Source organism: Alosa alosa, chromosome 7 (assembly GCF_017589495.1).
Source record: "Alosa alosa isolate M-15738 ecotype Scorff River chromosome 7, AALO_Geno_1.1, whole genome shotgun sequence".
NCBI lineage: Eukaryota > Metazoa > Chordata > Actinopteri > Clupeiformes > Clupeidae > Alosa > Alosa alosa.
The window spans coordinates 5,315,539-5,336,024 of NC_063195.1; the positions used below are offsets into that span (position 1 = coordinate 5,315,539).

The window sequence follows — 20,486 nt, forward strand, 5'->3', positions numbered from 1 at the left end:
ACATGTGCTGAAGAGGGTGAGAGATAATATTTTTAAAAAATCTATAATTATTACCAAAATGAGTAAGGTAACACCGGTGACAATGCATGAAATCTTTAAATAAATGCTCAATAAAGGTAAAAAAATATTTAAGTTGTCCCTTAAGTGTATTCTTACAGCCAATAAGTTAAGTAATAGTGTGGTCTAAGTTTAAAGTTTAGAAAATGAAAGAAATTTTCAGACATCTTGCCATGTCAAAAGTGTGCGTTTCTGTAGAATGACCCACTTACATTCAATTTGATGTGAAGCATGTGCAACACGTAACAGACATGCACATACACTGTGCACACAAACACAAACACACACACACACACACACACCCTTGCACAAGCACACACACTTTTCTCTGTTCTTATTTCATTTCATTTTATTTATTTATTTATTTATTTATTTTTTGTGTGTTTGTGTCTGAGTTTCTGTTTTTTGTCTTGTGCTCCTTTTCCTTGTGCTTCGTCTTGTATGTATACGCTCTGGGTGATATGTTGATAAAATTGTGGCAAAACATCATCCACCCACATGTATGATAGCCTACAACTTTTTGTTTGGTTGATTTCCTCGGTGTTATGTCAAAACAATAAGGCTACTCCATCAGCTGTGCATCAGGGGATTATGAAATAAGCTGGCGTACTGGTCAAATACAATGTTGATGGACCTTTCCATTTTATTTCCTAGGGATATTGAATATCAACTAAAATATCTTTAATATTTTTGTCATCATTATAACGCTAGACAACAAATAAACTTCATAAGTCACAAAAAAACTTCAAAAAGTCATTTTTCTCAGTTTCACACTCTGGTGAGTTAAGGCCTTTTGCCTTTGCAAGGCAGCATGTTTCTGCCATTTTATTCCTAAATTGACATTTTATTTTAAAACTACACCACTTAAACACCGACAGCTGACTTTAGGCAAAAATTATTGTGGGTATAAAAAAACAGTAAAACTACAGTAAAACTAGTCTCCAGAAACACAATCCTGTTTACACTAAAACTACTCTTCAGGTACACACTATAACCCTGTTTAGACTAAAACTAGTCTCTGGGTGGACACCTTGATTGTAAGCGATTTTTCAGTAAGATATAATTCTGGAAAATCATCCAATCAATCATTTATTAGAAAATATGACAGATATAATTCAGTGCTGTAGGATACACATATGCACTATATATAGGAAAAGAGGGATGCTATAATTTACATCTACTCCAATTCTACAGGAGACATTCCATGGATCCAATCAAACAAAGGAGGGAAAAGTGAAAGTGACAGTATACGCTAGAAGAGACTCAAGACAAGTTCGCATCTCAAAGACCATCAAGTGATCCAGCCTGAAGAAAAGCCGCATTTGTGTGTTCACTGTGGAAAGACCTTTAAGCTCACAGCGCCGCGATAAGAAGACACACAGCACTGAGAGGCCCTATCAGTGCAGTACTTGTGAAGACACACAGCACTGAGAGGCCCTATCAGTGCAGTACTTGTGAAGACACACAGCACTGAGAGGCCCTATCAGTGCAGTACTTGTGATAAGAGCTTCAGGACTAGAGCCCTCCTCAGTAGCCACCAGATGATCCACACAGGTGAAAAGCCCTTTCAGTGTTGTCAGTGTGGAAAGGCCTTTTGCCAAATATCTGGACTCACGCAACACCAGAGGATCCATACTGAGGAAAGTCCGCACCAATGTTCCCAGTGTGGAAAGGCCTTTAAAAGTTTCTCTAATCTCAAGGAACATGAGAAGACACACGGCAGTGAAAGGACTCATCAGTGCAGTACTTGTGGGAAGAGTTTTAAGACTAGATCTGTACTCTATTATCACCAGAAGATACACACAGGGGAAAAGCCTTTTGAATGTTGTCAATGTGGAAAGGTCTTTAGGAGACTAAATAATCTGAAGACACACCAAACTAGTCACACTGAAGAGAAGCCACATCAGTGTGCTCAGTGTGGAATGAGATTTAAGATGTTGTCCCATGTAAGAGCTCACCAGAAAACACACAGTAACATAAAGCCCCATCATTGCAGCACATGTGGGAAGGGTTTCAGGACCAAAGGGAATCTCACGGACCATCAGAAGACCCACACCGGAGGGAAGCGGCATCGTTGTTCTGAATGTGGAAAGACCTTTATTACAGTGTCTAGTTTCAAGGTCCATCAAATACATCATTGTGGGGGGAAAGCTCACAAATGTTTAGATTGTGGCAAGGCTTTCAAAGGGAAATCATATCTCCTCAGGCACCAGAGGAGCCACTCTGAAACATACAGGTGTACTCTGAAACATACACATGGTTAGTTGACGTTTTAGGTCAAACTTTTTTTTTTTTTTTTTTTTTGTTTAAAGAGGTTTTGGTTAAAAGTCTCAACACAAAATGTCGTGGATGTATGTATTTTTTTGTGTGTATGGAAAACACAGTGTATGTGTCCGCAACAGTGTTTTGTGTGGAACAACATTGAATCATGTTAGTTATAGCTCCGAAATTTGAGAATTAAAGTGTTACCATATTATGTTTTATGCTCATGTTGTTTACATTAGGTTAGTGTTGACAAGAAAATTGTTGTTGGAAGAATGTGTTCGTCTTGGTAAATAGTCCAGTGGACAGAAAGGTGAACCCGGAAATGTTGAGTACACCAAAGTTTTATGGTGGAAATATATAGTATGGGTTCCCAGCATGCAGAAACTGCCAGATGCTAATTTGCATATGTTGGGCAATTTGTGTAATTGAGCTAATTAGCATAAATTAGCATAATCACCTATATTGATCATATTATAAGAGCTGCTTGGCCAAAATGGACCATGTTAGTATGTTTATAGGGGTTACTGGAGATGCTGAGTCCATATCTGACATTTTCAAGACTCAAAATCACTATTTAAACTTGGTTTGGTCACGTTTTTACTCTCATTAAGCTGATTTTGGGGTCGAATTAGACAGATTTTTGGAGGATAAAAATGTTCAGTGTTTAGGAATAATTTGGATCCTCAAGTTATTTCTGAATTCCACAATCATTTTGGAAATAGCTATTCACTGGCCACAATTGAGTAACAAAGGGAAGAACTAGCCTCTACTACTCCTCACTGTCCTCATCCGTTGTCCTGTCGCCATCTTCTCCAGACTCTTCATCCCTGTCCTTCTGCTGTTTTTGCTGTGTAAATATATTGCCACATGTAACATCACTGCCTTTGCAGAAACAATAATTAGTACAGGCCAGGCCTGCAGCTGCACAGCTGCACTTTCCAGATACATGTATACACAGTTTTAACCTAGCTTTGCAGTTACAGCTGATAACATCTAACAAATCAGGAGGAGCAACAGGACTTGAATCGAGGTAAGTTCCTCTCCTTTCTTCATACCTGTCTTCTAAATCCCTCCAAACACGGTTATATCCACAGCCAGTGGATCAGGACAGTCTGCTGCTTTCCAAAGCAGCACCTGTAGATGGGCACGTTTTCCATGGAGGAGCAAGTTGCGTTCTGTAGGAGACAGTGTCTTCAGTGCTGGAGGAGCCGGGAGTGGGAGACCTCACCGCCAGGGATGAATTACTGCACAGGCCTACCGAGCCCGGCCCAGGGGCCCAAGGGGTTCAGGGGCCCTGAAGCCCAAGTCTTTGCATGACATCATTGCCTCAATATCAACACATCAGGATGTAGGTTATGAATCTGATTGAATATAGTATTGGCCATCCCCAAAATGCACCAGAATACAGGAAATCACATCAAACAAATTAAAACATTTCTGAGGAAGGACCTCCAAACCCCCCTTCCACATATGCAACAATTAAAACAATTAATGGGGGGCCCTTAATACATGGGCCCAGGGGCCCGAAAGTTCATAATCCGTCCATGCTCACTGCTACAGGTAGGTGGAGGCCCAAGCAAAAGGATCCGAAGAGAGCCCTTGTAAGGGGAACTAAAAAGCTTACAGAGGCCTTCAGTAGAAGCCGCAGGAGGAGACCAGCCGTCGCCTGGGCCTAGCTACGGGAGAAATGCTTGCCTGAAGAGGGTCTCGATGGAGTGGCCACGGCGGAGAAGGACTTCCCGCGACTGGGAGAGCGGTCTGAGGAAGTGGCCTTGGAAAATAGGGTAGTGACGTTAGCCTGGGCGCTGACTTCACCGAGAGAAGACCTTGAGCCCCTGCCCTCGCTGGACAGCTTTAGGCTGGAGTTGGTGGTGGCCCTGGCTGCGGAGCAGAGCAGAGGTGGAGCGGCAAGGAGGTGGTGCCTTGAGGACGGACGGTTGGCGGAGCCTGTTCGAGTCGGCCTGTTCGCCGGTGCTCTTTAGAAAAATAAGGGGGAAAAAAGTTTGTTGTGTGAAATCCGATGGCACGAGCCAGAGAGAAGGTCTAGGCCTTGGCGCGATCGTGGCGGTGTAGAGAGGTGACAGACCAGGTAACTGCCAGCACTACCCGCATTGGGTCGCTGGTGGTTATGGTTCCCCAGGGTGAGTAGGGCTCTTGCGGTGTGTGCACCCCACCTGCTGTGTGGCAGTGCCAGTGACTAATTGCTGGACTGAATGTGGGAACGCCCGCGCCGAGGACGGCAATGGCTTGTTGGGGGAGCTGTGCAATGCCAGCGTGCTGGACTGTGCTTGAGATTCCCACGATGTTTCGCGCTGGGGATTCTGGGGGAACTGAATGATCATCTCAATACCAATGTTTCCCAAAATCGAATCAAATCGAATTGTTAGGTTGGTGTATCATTACAGCCCTACTGTATATCGCTACAGCCCTATCCTCCAAAAATCTGTCTAAATTGGACCAAAAAAACTCAGCAAAATCAGCTTAATGAGAGTAAAATGTGACCAAACCAAGTTTAAATAGTGATTTTGAATCTTGAAAATGTCAGGTATGGACTCAGCATCTCCAGTAAAACATACTAACATTGTCCATTTTGGCCAAGCAGCTCTTATAATATGATCAATATAGGCTATTATGCTAATTAGCTCAATTACACAAATTGCCCAACATATGCAAATTAGCTTCCGGCAGTTTCTGCATGCTGGGAACCCATATTATATATTTCCATCTATATATTTCCATTTGCTGTACTCAACATTTCCGGGTCCACAATGGGGCTTTATGGGCTGTCCACCGGACTAAAAGCAAAGGTACAGTGGGCATCGCTTTCAAATGACCACTTCATTCGCGCATTACGCGGCGTGAAGCTGCGAGAAGCTTTAGTACCACTTTCAGCCACTGTGCGTCGCTCTGCCACTGTACATCGCTCTGCCTGCCGTCCCTTACATAATTTGTTGCCGAGTAATCCCAGCCCTACTTAATTCAATAACAAAATAAATCATGTATAATTAAACATTACCTCGATTTAGGCTACTTGGGTATGGCTTAAGGCTTGACTACACGAAAATCGAAATCGAAATTTGCCGTCTACATTATTGTCAGTGTTGGGGTTAACGCAACTACGCAAATCAAAACAGTGGTGTGATAATTGAGCCAGTAGCCTAGAGAAATAACTGTTCAGAATTAATCTGTAGCCTTGGGTAGGCTTCTGCAGAAAACAATGTTGTTGCCGATTTAATACTATCTGGCGGCGTTTTTTAATAGGCTACATAATAGAGGCTTAGACAACTATGACCCACGTTTTGGTTTATTAAATTAATTTGCCCTACTTCTTGACTGCAATGTAGTCAATTGACTGCTTGACATGTCATTTTATTTTTCTGTAAACAATTACATCTGCTTTATGCGCAGAAATTACATTTATATTTGGCTGACTGCAGACGCGCCACTTCCCTCCCCATATTCCAATATTAAGATAGTATAAAGTGCTTTTTGTATAGGCTACTATCATAAAAAAAAATAGTTAAAACGAATAGCTATTTGCAATTTGACAAAACACTGGTCCTCATTTTTGAATGCGAGGACGATATGAGCCTGTTGCATTTAGTTAGATGTCCGAGTCACACATAATGTTTGAAAACCACTGGCTCGTAATCACAATAATTTAACACACGACAGTTGGATAACCTACTTCATCATGTCCCCATGCCTACATTTTTGTGACTACCGACGAAGATGCTGACTTGCAAAAGCCTCGGGATAACACGTTATCTCCACTATCATCAGTCATGCCCCTTGATCAAAGTGGGGAATGAAATAAAAGTTTGATAACCACTGGCTTAACAAGTTACCTGCAGTCCAGAACACAGAATCTATTGCAATATTCTGATGATCGGCGATGATATCGGCAAATGTTTGTTTTCCAAAGTAAGAATTTCACTTCACCATGCACCTTCGACAATACCTGGCCTACCTGGTATCATTACAAACATTATTCTGTGTCCTAAAACTGGCATATTTTATGGCATTGTGTCATGTAAGTTCGTTGCAAAATCTAGGGAAATGTGTGAGGTGGTCAGCGGGGGACAATTGAGACGCACATTGGATTGTGTTATTACTTGAACATTCCACACTATCCACAGCTGTGGAAGGCCTATCAGGGCAGGAGGATTACTGTCAGCAGGCTTTATATAAAATTCTTCAACAGAAGGCCTCGAATGTTGTCTTGTTTGTGGAGCTTTGCTTTCCGCTTCTGTAATTTCGGCTTCATTGAAAATGAGGGGCTTCCCTCAATGACCCTCGAGAATAAATAAAGGTTGAATGAATGAATGAATGCAGGCTTGCCCAAAATAAAGGCATGTGGTTTGCGCAGCCTACAGTAAATAACAGACCCGCCAGAATGTATGCGTTATGATGCTTTTACGAAAGCAAGATGTTTTTTGGTACCCCACGCACACTGCATGTTCTTAAATAACAATGATCATCAGTAATATTCCCGACCATTAATTTGGGTAAATGGGCAAAAGCGTGACCACCTTGATTGGCTGATTGGCTGATGATTGTAACGCAGGCATGATTCCAAACACCTCCCTTACTATGATGAGTGACAGGTCTCAGAATAAATTATCTACAAGGACGGAAGATGATGAATAACTGGGGCCGTAGGGCTATTCACAAAGGCTTTTATCTTACTACTAGGAGTAGGCTACTCCTAAATCGCACTTAAAGATTTTAGATTGGAGTTTTCTCTTAAAAGTTATTCACAAAGCCTTTCAGACAACTCCTAAACTAGGGAGTGAGTCTTTGTAGCTATGGATGACGTCCATTACTCATGCACGAAGCTTGACTGAAGTGACCACCTTGATTGGCTGACGATTGTAACGCGGAATTCCAAACACCTCTCTTCCCATGATGACTGACAGGTGACAGGTCGGAGAATGCGCGGTGCTACACAAGTAGTGTGAAGGACGGAAGATGATTAATAACTGAATAAAAAGGCCTAGCCTCAGCTCGACACCACTCTGATGGGCAGCACAGTGCAGCTCGACACCTCTCTGATGGTCAGGGCAGCTTGACACCTCTCTGATGGTCAGGGCAGCACAGTGCAGCTCGACACCTCTCTGATGGTCAGTGCAGCACAGCACAGGGCAGCTCGACACCTCTCTGATGGTCAGTGCAGCACAGCACAGGGCAGCTCGACACCTCTCTGATGGTCAGTGCAGCTCGACACGTCTCTGATGGTCAGCACAGTGCAGCTCGACACCTCTCTGATGGTCAGGGCAGCACAGTGCAGCTCGACACCTCTCTGATGGTCAGCACAGTGCAGCTCGACACCTCTCTGATGGTCAGGGCAGCTCGACACCACTCTGATGGTCAGTGCAGCTCGACACCTCTCTGATGGTCAGGGCAGTGCAGCGCGACACCTCTCTGATGGTCAGGGCAGTGCAGCTCGACACCTCTCTGATGGGCAGAGCAGCTGAACACCTCTCTGATGGTCAGGTCAGCTCAACACCTCTCTGATGGGCAGGGCAGCTCGACACCTCTCTGATGGTCAGGTCAGCTCAACACCTCTCTGATGGTCAGGGCAGCACAGTGCAGCTCAACACCTCTCTGATGGTCAGGGCAGCACAGTGCAGCTTGACGCCTCTCTGATGGTCAGGTCAGCCCAGTGCAGCTTGACGCCTCTCCAAATGGTCAAGGAAGCAGCACAGTGCAGCTCGACGCCTCTCCAAATGGTCAGGATGGCTGCAGCTCCAATGGTCAAGGTGACAGCACAGCGCAGTGTGGCTCGACGCCTCTCCAAATGGTCATAATAATGATAATAAGCTTTATTTTTATAGTCAAGTCACATTTATTTATATAGCACACTTAAACACAATGCAATTGACCCAAGGTGCTCACAGAAATAAAATAAAAACAGTAATAAAAACAAAAATATAAGTGACAAAAAATAAATAAACATACAAAAAATAATAGTAATAATAATGATAAACTGATTATGATTGTAAAAAGAAGATATGGTTAATAAATCTACTACTACTATAGGCCTAGAGCAAAATGTACAGTAAAGTTAAAGATGGCAGTTACAGTAATATAATGCTGAAAAGAAATAGAAATAAGATAAATAAACAAACAAGGGTAGAATTAATGGACCTTAAAGGCCAAAGAAAATAGATGGGTCTTTAAATTACGTTATAGAACGTTTAAGTAACATTATAGAAATAGTATAGTAGAGTATAGAATAAATGCTCTATAATCATGAAATATAGTTCCACTTTGAGTAACATTGCAAGATACCGGTATTTGCAAAAATCTGCAAGCTACTGTTAAAAGTTACGTTTAACCACCTGCATTAGCCTACATGGACAACATAACTTACTTGGCTAGCTGATTAACAACAACCTAACTAGGTTGCAAAAATGCAACATTAACTTAATTCCTAATCTCTTTTGATGGTAATTTTGATACCATAGATAGAGACCCAGTCTGACCAATAGTATGAAAAATCAGGAACAGAGTTTATTTACAATGATGCGCATCAAGGGAGAGACAGCATGACTTCACCTAAAGATCCATCAGCTGCTCTAACTAGACAAGGAAATAGTTAGGGTTTAAGTATCCTTCCAGGCTGACGGGAGATGGCGTTGGTCATCCCATCTCATGTGGACTACACTGAATCAGACTCTGATTAGTGGCAACCTGGCAATCCGGAGCAGATAGCTACTAACGCAGCCATGCAGAACAGTGAAACACAATGCAAGTCATAATATTCCTGCTTATCTCTAAACACAGTCACACACAGATATACACAGGGACAGTACAGATATCATACAGTCATTACATAGAATCATACTTTTATTATCAAAGTGACCCACTAATGAGAAATGCAGAACATTAAACCACATATTGGAATATTGGACAAAATGTTCTAATATTCTAATTGAATAATATTCAAAGGAGTTCATCAACGGTCCTCACTCAATGAATGAGGGAGAACGAGAGGTCAACAGTTGACCAAGACTGAAGAGGGAGAACGAGAGGTCAACAGTTGACCCAGACTGAAGAGGGAGAATGAGAGGTCAACAGTTGACCTAGACTAAAGAGGGAGAACGAGAGGAGAGGTCAACAGTTGTTGTTTGGTGTTGTTTGGTCCAATATATAAGCTAATATATTTTTAATCTCGAAGCCAGTTTTAGCTCAGCCAACTGTGAACCAGGTCAAACCATAGACAGTAAAAGATTAAGGTCAAACTTATAAAAGAGGGAAAGTGTACCAGCGTAGCCTACTTCCAATGTCAAAATGCGCAGCTAATAGAATACGTACAGGTTGGAAGGTCTGAATGTAAGCTAAACGACACACATTCTGCTCCAGATCAAATTTAATGCCTGCCCTCATACAATTCCAGATAGGCTACATTTTACGGCATTTAATATCAAAAATGAAATATCAGACATATTAACACTTTTTAAGGATCCACAGGTGCTGATGTTATCAACAAGTGCATTTTAGAGATGATATGCACTGGTGTACCTCAAATAATAAATACATTTCTGCAGTGAATCATTTAAAAGAATATTTTGTTACTGAAATAAGTTCAACTCCCTTATAAGTATTTATAGATTTCCTGTTTTTCACCTAAGAGCCTGTGTTCTGTGGAGCACACACACACACACACACACACACACACACACACACACATGGCAATGTATGTACTATACTCAAAGTATGTACACACAGTATTAAACATTAACTAGAAATACATACTCAGAAAATCTACACTTTCATCTGAATTTATTAAATATTGTACAAAAAAACATTGTAAAAGCAGACCTGATCCTTAATATATCTGGGCCCAGGGGCCCTAAAGTTCATAATCCGTCCATGGCCATACACACACACACACACACACACACACACACACACACACACACACACTTTCAACAACATCTGTATGAGGGAACAATAAAATATATTTTATTTTACATCAGATGGTGGTCTACCCCAGTCCACATTCTGCAAAACAGACACTGGTGTGTGTGTGTGTGTGTGTGTGTGTGTGTGTGTGTGTGTGTATGTGTGTGTATGTGTATGTGTGTGTGTGTGTGTGTGTGTGTGCTTGTGTGTGTGTGTGTGTGTGTGTGTGTGTGTGTGTGTGTGTGTGTGTGTGTGTGTGTGTGTGCTTGTGTGTCTGTGTGTGTATGTGTGTGTATGTGTGTGCTGGATTCCACCCTCACGTAATGAGCTTCTGCTCCACAGACAGACGCACACATCCAGTTCAGGGCTGTGGCTCAACACTCTACTGTTCCCCATTTGATCTGTGTGTGTGTGTGTGTGTGTGTGTGTGTGTGTGTGTGTGTGTGTGTGTGTGTGTGTGTGTGTGTGTGTGTGTGTGTGTGTGTGTGTGTGTGTGTGTGTGTGTGTGTGTGTGTGTGTGTGTGCTTGTGTGTGTGTGTGTGTGGGACCCCATCCAGTTCAGGGCCGTGGCTCAACACTCATACTGTTCCCCATTTGCTTCTGTAGAATAAAGTAGAGAAGATGATGATCAATCAGTGTCCATGACAACCGTCTCCCAGTGAGCCAGACCGCATGGGAGACAGAGGGCTCTATTGTGACATCACTAACAGAAGCCATAAGCAACAAATTCATACATTTGACACACAGCAGCAGAAACAGTAAGGGTGGAGCTAAAAAGTCCAACACCACTGGTCTAATCACAAACACTTAGAGAGTGGCGTCAGACTCAGCCAATCAGGATGGCTGCACATTCCCTTCATGGTGTTTGTGACCTGACTTGTGTTAAACAGTCCTTCACTGGGCTTGAACCTGTGACCTTGAGCATGGGAGCCTGAGACACACTAAGATCAATAGAATTAGCACTCTCACTGGCATTATAGCCTATTGGATTTGTGTTTACTCTGAAATATTGGATGAACTTGCACATCAAATACTGCTGATTTAATTAAATAGATGGACAAAAGGAGGACAAAAATGTGCAGAGCATTTCCGATATCTTCGTCCCTGCGAGAGTTTAACAGGTGTGATAATTCAAAATCCCCACGCTATTTTCCCATAGGAAAAATCTCAAGATACCAGGGGCCGTATTCACAAAGAATTTTAAGGCTAAAAGTAGCACCTAAGTGGCGAATTTAGGAGCAACTCCTAAAAATAATGGGCGTGTCACTCATAACTTTTAGTAATTTTTCTCACTAAAAGTAATTCACGAAGCATTTTAGACCTAAAAGTAGCACCTAAGTCTGGGACAGCTTAAAAGAAGTCGAGAGGACTCCTAACTCACTAAGACGTATTCACAAACAGCTTTTTTGTGGCATTTCACGCCACGATGTTTTGAAATCGTAGCCTATCTTGCAACAGGAGCTTCCAATCGCGAGGGAACAATTTTGCATTCATAAAAGGGACGCAATAACGCCACCAACAACAACCAAAACTACTCATTGTTAACACGTAAATTAAATGTAACGTTTCATTGTGAATCAAATTAAAATGTTCTCCTCTTTGCAAACGTAGGCATATGGTGACAGATTAATTTAATAATGTTGCAATGATACTGCATCAATCCGTAGGCCTATGTTTCATTAGGCTACTAGGCTATTTGTTTTGCCTTACTCTTTATTCATTTAGGCTAGGCCTTTTTATTCAGTTATTCATCATCTTCCGTCCTTTGCACAACTTGTGTAGCGCACGCATTCTCAGACCTGTCACCTGTCACTCATCATCGGAGGTGTTTGGAATCATTCCGTTACGTTGCGTTACAATCATCGTTACAATCATCAACAAGCGTTACAATCATCAGCCAATCAAGGTGGTCACTTCAGTCAAGCTTGTGCATGAGTAATGACGTCATCCATAGCAACGAAGACTCACTCTTAGTTTAGGAGTTGTCATTTTTCCTCACTAAGAGTAGGTCTGAAAGGCTCTGTGAATAACTTTTAAGAGAAAACTCCTAGCTAAAATCTTTTAGTGCAATTTAGGAGTACTCCTAGTGGTAAGATAAAAGGCTTTGTGAATACGGCCCCAGATCTCCTTATATGGGCAAAGATGGTATCTTTTTTGTAGGCGATTGTTATGACCAGAGAGAAAGAGATCCTGTAGCAAAGCAGCTCTTTCCCATTTTGATTTCCTACCCGAACACAGAATCAATCATCCTATGGTTCGCCTATAGGTTCGCCTTTAGAGGGCCGCTCAGACATGCTGTTCTGCATGCAGAAGTGCTGTTCGTCATGTTATGAGGTTATGTTGCCATCTAAATGATTTTGGAAACATTATGTTAAGGTAAAAAGCTCTTAAGGGTGCCTTTAACCAGAGTGCTTTAGTCTTGGAAAATGAAGAGCCAATTATTTATTGCACAATAGATTGTTAATTGGAATATTGTATTTACATGCTTAAATATGAAATAATTTATTTAAGTTGTGTATCAATTTCATTTAATTCATTGCTGTAATTGCATTTGTCAGTTAATCTGTTGAAGAAAAAACATGAATGAGGAATCCTTGAGGGGGGTTAGGCAAAAGGACACAACCAAAAAACACATATGAGTATAAGTATATTCTTTTGATCCCGTGAGGGAAATTTGGTCTCTGCATTTATCCCAATCCGTGAATTAGTGAAACACACTCAGAACACAGTGAGGTGAAGCACACACTAATCCCGGCGCAGTGAGCTGCCTGCATCAACAGCGGCGCTCGGGGAGCAGTGAGGGGTTAGGTGCCTTGCTCAAGGGCACTTCAGCCGTTCCCACTGGTCGGTGCTCAAACCGGCAACCCTCCTGTTACAGGTCTGGAGTGCTAACCAGTGGGTCACGGCTGCCCCTAATATCTGCATGCCACTCAGATCTTTAGAACACGAGAACCAACATGGCTGTCTTTTATATTCTGTTCTCTCTCTCTGTCTCCCTAGTCTGTTTCCTCTGTGCATCTGCTTTAACTCATCCACCATCTTTCATCTCTGTCTCCCCCTTCTTCTTGCCCACTCTCTCCATCTCATGTTTGTGTATTTTTTTCTTTCTGTCTGTGTTACAGTATTATCATCATTTAGTCTTCATTTAGTCCTTTGGGGCAGCCATAGCAGCCGTGGCTCGGGATTCGAACTGGCAACCCTCCGGTTACAAGTCCGAAGCGCTAACCAGTGGGCCACGGCTGCCCCAAAGGACTAAATGAAGACTAAATGATGATAATACTGTTTGAGCACCGACCAGTGGGAACAGCTGAAGTGCCCTTGAGCAAGGCACCTAACCCCTTACTGCTCCCCGAGCACCACTGTTGTTGCAGGCAGCTCACTGCGCCGGGATTAGTGTGTGCTTCACCTCACTGTGTGTTCACTGTGTGCTGTGTGTGTTTCACTAATTCACAGATTGGGATAAATGCAGAGACCAAATTTCCCTCACGGGATCAAAAGAATATATACACTTACATACATACTATACTATTTACTCACTCTAGCTTCTCCAGTTTGCAGTGTGGGTCCTCCACTAGAGCAGAGAGCTGCTCTACAGCTGATTCACTAATCAGGTTATTGAACCTCAGGTCTAGCCGTCTGAGACTTGAGGAATCTGACGTCAGAGCAGAGGCCAGATAGGAACAGCTTTTATCCGTCAGATTACCGTACCATAGCCTGAAAAAGAGTTAAACGTTTTCACCCACACACACTTTCCCCAACATTCACTGTCCTTTACACACACTCTCTCCCTCCAGCCACAATCACACACACTCTCCCATAAATGCTCCCCAACCCACAAACACTCTCTGTCCTCCATCTAAACACTCTCACCCTGTCACACACAATCTCTCTCACTTTCTCTCTCTCTCTCTCTCACACACACACACACACACACACACACACACACACACACACACACACACACACACACACACCCTCCCCACACAAATTTGCTACTGACTATATGAAATCATGCCTACTGTAGTTCCTCCAGTTTGCAGTTTTGATGACAAAGAGCAGGACATAAAAGTTCCACTCCTGAGTCTAGCAGCTCATTGAGATTCAGGTTCAGCAGTTTGAGACTTGAGGAGTGTGCGGTCAGAGCAGAGGCCAGATAGGAACAGCTCTTCTCAGTCAGATCACAGTAACTCAGGCTGAAACAGAGTTTAAACATCTGAATATTAAACCACCATCCTCTACTACGGTTTTCACAATAGCAAAATTATGACTTTGATACAATACCTGCCATACATATCTCAATACCCGATAAGGAAAGAACACTGTGGCCAAAATTTGAAATCCAATAATATCTGGAAAAGAAAGGACACAGACCTCCTCCAGGTGTGTGGAGTCATTTCTGTTGAATTTAGTGCACTTTTGCACTGTGCAGGTACATTTTGGGTTCATCATCTTAAAGTGCCTAAATGTTTATGATTTTATAGTCAGTAAAAGTAGCAGTTTGTGTGTGTTTTGTTGTTTGTTAGACATTTACATTGTTCATTTACATTGTGTGCTGTGCTTTGACAATGAATTACCTTTAAATAGTCATGTTAGGCTAGATCAAAGTCTTTGGTCAAACAAATAGGTGCAGAACATAAAAGTTCCACTCCTGAGTCCAGCAGCTTATTGCTATTCAGGTGCAGCATTCTGACACTTGGGGCAGCCGTGGTCTTTGGGACAGCCGTGGCCTACTGGTTAGCACTTCGGACTTGTAACCGGAGGGTTGCTGGTTCGAACCCCGACGAGTAGGACGGCTGAAGTGCCCTGCAAGGCACCTAACCCCTCACTGCTCCCCGAGCGCCGCTGTTGTAGCAGGCAGCTCACTGCGCCGGGATTAGTGTGTGCTTCACCTCACTGTGTGCTGAGTGTGTTTCACTAATTCACGGATTGGGATAAATGCAGAGACCAAATTTCCCTCACGGGATCAAAAGAGTATATATACTTACTTATACTTTATACTACTTAGGCACTTATACTATACTTAAATACATATAGATGAAAAAAATCTCAAGTGGTATTCTCGTATTGCATACACGGTCCTGTGTGCAGATTCTTTCTGCTGAAATGCGCCGACTCATTGTCAAATTACCAACACGCTGCTTGAACTTGTCTTGCTTTCTCCTAAATGTCAGATGTCACTCTCTTTGGTTTAATTGGAAAAATGTGCTTAAAGATGATGAGTAGTTCAGACTGTCAAAATAGGACCATTACTCACACTCATTATATTAGACCCCCACACACACACACACACACACACACACACACACACACACACACACACACACACACACACACACACACACACACACATACACACACACACACACACACACACACACACACACACACACACACACACACACACACACACACACACACACACACACACACACACACACACACACAAACATAACCTCTCCATACACACTCACTACATGAAATTATGCTGACCATAGTTCCTCCAGTTTGCAATTTTGATAACAGAGTGCAGAACATAAAAGTTCCACTCCTGAATCCAGCAGCTTATTGCTACTTAGGTGCAGCATTCTGAGACTTGAGGAGTCTGCGATCAGGGCAGAGGCCAGATAGGAACAGCTCTTCTCAGTCAGATTACACTTCTCCAGCCTGAAACAGAGTTGAACATCTGAATATCAATCACCAATCCTCTACTCAGACACACAGACCCACACACGCTGCTCTCCCTTAAACATGACAAACAAGACCCCTCTCTCACATACACATTATCTCTTGTACAAACCCTCATGCAAACACACACTCTCAAACACAAACACATTCCCACACATTTTCCTACAAATGAAGAGTTTGGTCCAAAAAATGAGTTTGGTCCAAAACGCTATATCCTCCATTTTAATGAATTTTCATGAATCAAGTTTTTACATTTTGTTTTCCAAGTAATTTCAGTAGAACTGTAATTGGGTAAAACAACACAATTGCAATTTTATTGATATTACTTGAAATACACAATTAAATTACATATTTAATGTTTTTAAAAATGGAGATATAGCATTTTGGAACCAACCCCTTCAAATACAAAAAAGATTGGTTCTCATTCAACAACCTTACAAAGAAATGTATTCTTAAAACCCAATTACATCGATTTCACCAAATTCTGGCAAGATTCACAGATTCTGGCATTCGCCAATGTAATGATACTTACTGTAGCACTTCTACCTTGCAGTTTCGATGACAAAGTGCAGAACATAAAAGTTCCACTCCTGAGTCCAGCAGCTCATTGTTACTCAGCTCCAGCAGTCTGAGACTTGAGGAGTGTGAAGTCAGAGCAGAGGCCAGAGAGGAACAGCTCTTCTCTGTCATAATACAGTTAACCAGTCTGAAACACAACAATAAGTATGTCATACTCACACGGAAACATTCTCCCTCTCTGTAACACAAACACAAACACACACTCACCAACACATTTCCTCTCAACACACTCAGACACATTCATCTCCACATACACACTAACTACTGTCTTTAACTCCACACACACACACGCACACACACACACACACACATACACAAATGCACACAAAACATGCTCACACAAATTCACTACATGAAATGATGCTTACTGTAGTTTCTCCAGTTTGCAATATTGGTGACAAAGAGCAGGACATAAAAGTTCCACTCCTGAGTCCAGCAGCTCATTGTAACTCAGATTCAGCAGTTTGAGACTTGAGGAGTGTGAGGTCAGAGCAGAGGTTAGATAAGAACAGCTCTTGGCTGTCAGATTAGAGTTAACCAGTCTGAAACAGAACAAAACATCTGGAAATGAATCACCAATCCTCTGCACATCCAGCCACCCACCAACACATTGTGAGGGCTTGTATGTGTTTGCCTCAACTACTATGCCCTGCAAGACAATCAAGCCTGAAACTAATTTGACACACAGGCATAGTGCACACATCAGGTCTAGCACGATTTCCACTGAGCTTTGGTGGACTTGGCTGTCACTTATGAATGCTACCGTAGCAGCCGCCAAATCACCAGTTAGGTAGAGGAATGAACTCCAGACATTTTAAAAGATCACACACACACACACACACACACACACACACACACAAAGTGTGTTACTTACCCAGCTGATGTGGATGTTGTGGTCACTGGCAGCAGCTTCTGAAGAACATCATCTGGACTGAGGAGTTCAGTCTGATCTTTCTCTGGAGTCTTTATGTACTTCTGCAGGTCAAACTCAGCCAGCTGCTCTTCTGACATCTCATACTCAAATCTTTTAGTCTTCCACTCTCCTGGTAAGAGCATGTCAACATACAAAGTTCCTGAGCTCCTGTCAATGACCTCCACTACAGCATGGTGATTCAGCTCATTCAGACAGTAGAACAGGTTGATTCTTCTGTCTGAGCTACTTTGATCCCTTATCTTCTGTTTTACATACTGGACTGTTTGCTCTGAGCTATCTGATTGGCTACTGCTCAGTGGCAGTAGTAGCTTTAACAAATTCTGATTTGTTTCCAGAGAAAGGCCCAGAAGGAAGCGAAGGAAAAGGTCCAGGTGTCCATTCTTTCTTTGCAAGGCCAGTTCCACTGCAGTCTTGTGTAGGTCATGAAGTGTTGCAGCTCTGAATAGAGCAGAGAGCTGAGAGGTTTGCTGTTGGTCAGACATGTTTCTCTGTCTGTTTCTGAGACAGAGGAATACATGCAAAGCTGATAGAAACTCCTGGATGCTCAGATGCACAAAGCTGAACACCTTCCCCTGGTACAGCCCAGACTCCTCTCTGAAGATCTGAGTACACACTCCTGAGTACACTGATGCTTCTGTGACATCAATACCACACTCTCTCAGCTCTCCCTCATAGAAGATCAGATTGCCTTTCTCCACCTGTCGAAAAGCCAGTTTCCCCAGTTTGAAAATAGTCTCTTCATCTGTTTCTTTTCTCTCTGTGTACTTGACATTTGTTATGCCTATCTGGATGATCAGGAAGTGTGTGTACATTTGAGTCAGAGTCCTTGGCATTTCTACACTCTCTGATGCTTTTGATTTGTTCTCTACGACAGTGGCTGAAATCCAGCAGAAGACTGGAATGTGGCACATGATGTAAAGGCTCCTGGATGACTTCAGGTGTGCGATGGTTCTGCTGGCCAGGTTCTCATCACTGATTCTCTTCCTGAAGTACTCATCTTTCTGTGGGTCATTGAATCCCCTTATTTCTGTCACCTGGTCCACACAGTCAGATGGGATCTGATTGGCTGCTGCTGGTCGGGTAGTGATCCAGAGGAGAGCAGAGGGAAGTAGATTTCCCTTGATGAGGTTTGTCAGCAGCACGTCCACTGAGGCTGGCTCTGTCACATCACAACACATTGGGTTGGAGTGGAAATGTAGAGGAAGTCGACACTCATCCAGACCATCAAAGATGAACATCACTCTGTGCTCTGAACTAGTAAAGACTCTGGGATCTTTCATTTCTGGTAAAAAGTGCTGAATAAGATCCACCAGACTGAGTTTCTTCTCCTTCATCAGGTTCAGCTCCCGGAAAGGAAGAGGAAATATGAAGTGGACATCCTGATTGGCTGTTCCCTCAGCCCAGTCCAGAATGAACTTCTGCACTGAGACGGTTTTTCCAATGCCAGCCACTCCCTTTGTCAGCACTGTTCTGATGGGTTTGTCTTGTCCAGATAAGGGTTTAAAGATGTCACTGCATTTGATTGGTCTGCCTTGCGCTGCTTTTCTCCAGGATGCCCTCTCTATCTGTCTGACCTCATGTTCATCATTGGCCTTTCCTCTTCCCCCCTCTGTGATGTAGAGCTCTGTGTAGATCTCCTGGAGGAGTCTGGTGTCTCCCTGCTGTGTGATTCCATCAATCAGACATTGAAACTTCTTCTGCAGGTTGGCTTTGTTGATCAGCTGATATCTGCACATGAAAGCCAAAAGGCGTTATTTAAGACTAAATCAAACCATTCAAAAACAACCATGGTAAAGATGCTTTAATGTTTAACATTCATTTAACATTCAAAATTAACTGTACAGGAAGGAAACTACCTTTACTCATGGTAGCCTTCAAGGCTTGATTTGTACATCCAACTTTTTTTTTAAAAATAATAATTTTCTAGCATTGTTTTAAATATGTAAATCCATTATTCTATTTTTACCAATTGACCTCATGACATCAAACCAACTGTGCAACAGAGACTAATGTTAATGTCCCTGCCACAAGACTTGGATTAAAAAAAAAAAATGTTACCTGATTTTCTTTAGAAAATATTTTCAAAATGTAATACATTATGTTTCCTGACAACATACAAACAGACCTAGTCATATCAAATCCATCTAAGTCTTGGTTTCCAAATCTTTTTTTTCTTCAAAATTTAAATCCATTGTGCTCCCTGACCATTTGTTCTAGTCACATCAAACCAACCGTGCACATTTTTATAGTGGATGGAGTCCACTATCTTGAAATCTCCTGGCTTCTTCTTATTATAGTAGATGGAATCCACTATCATTTCAGATTTTTCAAAAAGAGTATACTTTTTGAGATATAGGGGATTAAAAATGATAAAAAAGCTAATTTTTCCCCCATAGACTTGAATGGAGGCTGTGATGTCATAATGGCCTAAAGCCAGCTGTGCTCGTTAAGCTCCCAGAGTAGTTCCCGGGCTAATCAGAACACTGGCACAGGTGTCACCTGTGAATCAAACTGTCTCAGCTTCTAAGCATCCAATCTGACTCTCCCTGAACTACACATCCTGTTAAAGTGTTTCCCGTGTGTCAAAGTAAAAGTCACAGTCATAGCTCATGCTTTGCGCATTATATCTCAAGAATGCCTTGACATACATGCCTGAAATTTGGTATGAGTGTTTGTATGGACTCAAAGATGAAGTGAATTGATGTTGGAGGTCAAATGTCAAGGTCAAAAACACCTTGAGTGTTATATCTCAAGAAACGCCTTGACACACAAGGTTTTTTGGTGCAAGGGTTTGTATGAACTCAAAGATTAAATGATTCAATGTTTTTTTTTATCCAGGAATCTCCCCACCAACATTAAGCCAGCAACATTCCATCCACTATTGTAATTCCAGCAACATTCCATCCACTATTGTAATTCCAGCAACATTCCATCCACTATTGTAATTCCAGCAACATTCCATCCACTATTGTAATTCCTCTGGCATTACATTTCTAGTTTGTTGTTGTTTTTTTTCAACTTGTCTATTTTCAAACTATGAATCCATTATGCTCCC

The 20,486-nt window shown here is 42.3% G+C and overlaps 2 protein-coding genes across 3 annotated transcripts in view; both read right to left on the minus strand.

Moving 5' to 3' along the window:
- Positions 1-10,713: 10,713 nt before the first annotated feature.
- On the minus strand, positions 10,714-14,988 carry LOC125297415 (ribonuclease inhibitor-like). 2 transcript variants are annotated; one of them, XM_048247796.1, is made up of 4 exons: positions 14,515-14,988; positions 14,253-14,426; positions 13,771-13,947; positions 10,714-10,833 (listed from the first exon to the last, which is right to left on the minus strand). In XM_048247796.1, the coding sequence occupies exons 1-4, from the start codon at positions 14,523-14,525 to the stop codon at positions 10,812-10,814; spliced, it is 384 nt and encodes a 127-aa protein (XP_048103753.1). In that variant the 5' UTR covers positions 14,526-14,988; the 3' UTR covers positions 10,714-10,811. The 2 variants fall into 2 exon arrangements, with proteins under 2 accessions (XP_048103753.1, XP_048103752.1); XM_048247795.1 differs by having other exon boundaries at positions 14,253-14,988.
- Positions 14,989-15,654: 666 nt separating this feature from the next.
- Positions 15,655-20,486, minus strand: part of LOC125297265 (NACHT, LRR and PYD domains-containing protein 3-like) — a 5,758-nt gene continuing 926 nt past the window's right edge. The window contains exons 3-6 of the mRNA XM_048247522.1: positions 17,372-19,159; positions 16,866-17,039; positions 16,451-16,624; positions 15,655-15,897 (exon numbers count right to left, since the gene is read on the minus strand). Coding sequence (XP_048103479.1) covers positions 15,714-15,897; positions 16,451-16,624; positions 16,866-17,039; positions 17,372-19,159 — 2,320 coding nt within the window. The 3' untranslated portion in view covers positions 15,655-15,713. The remainder of the gene's footprint in view (positions 15,898-16,450; positions 16,625-16,865; positions 17,040-17,371; positions 19,160-20,486) is intronic.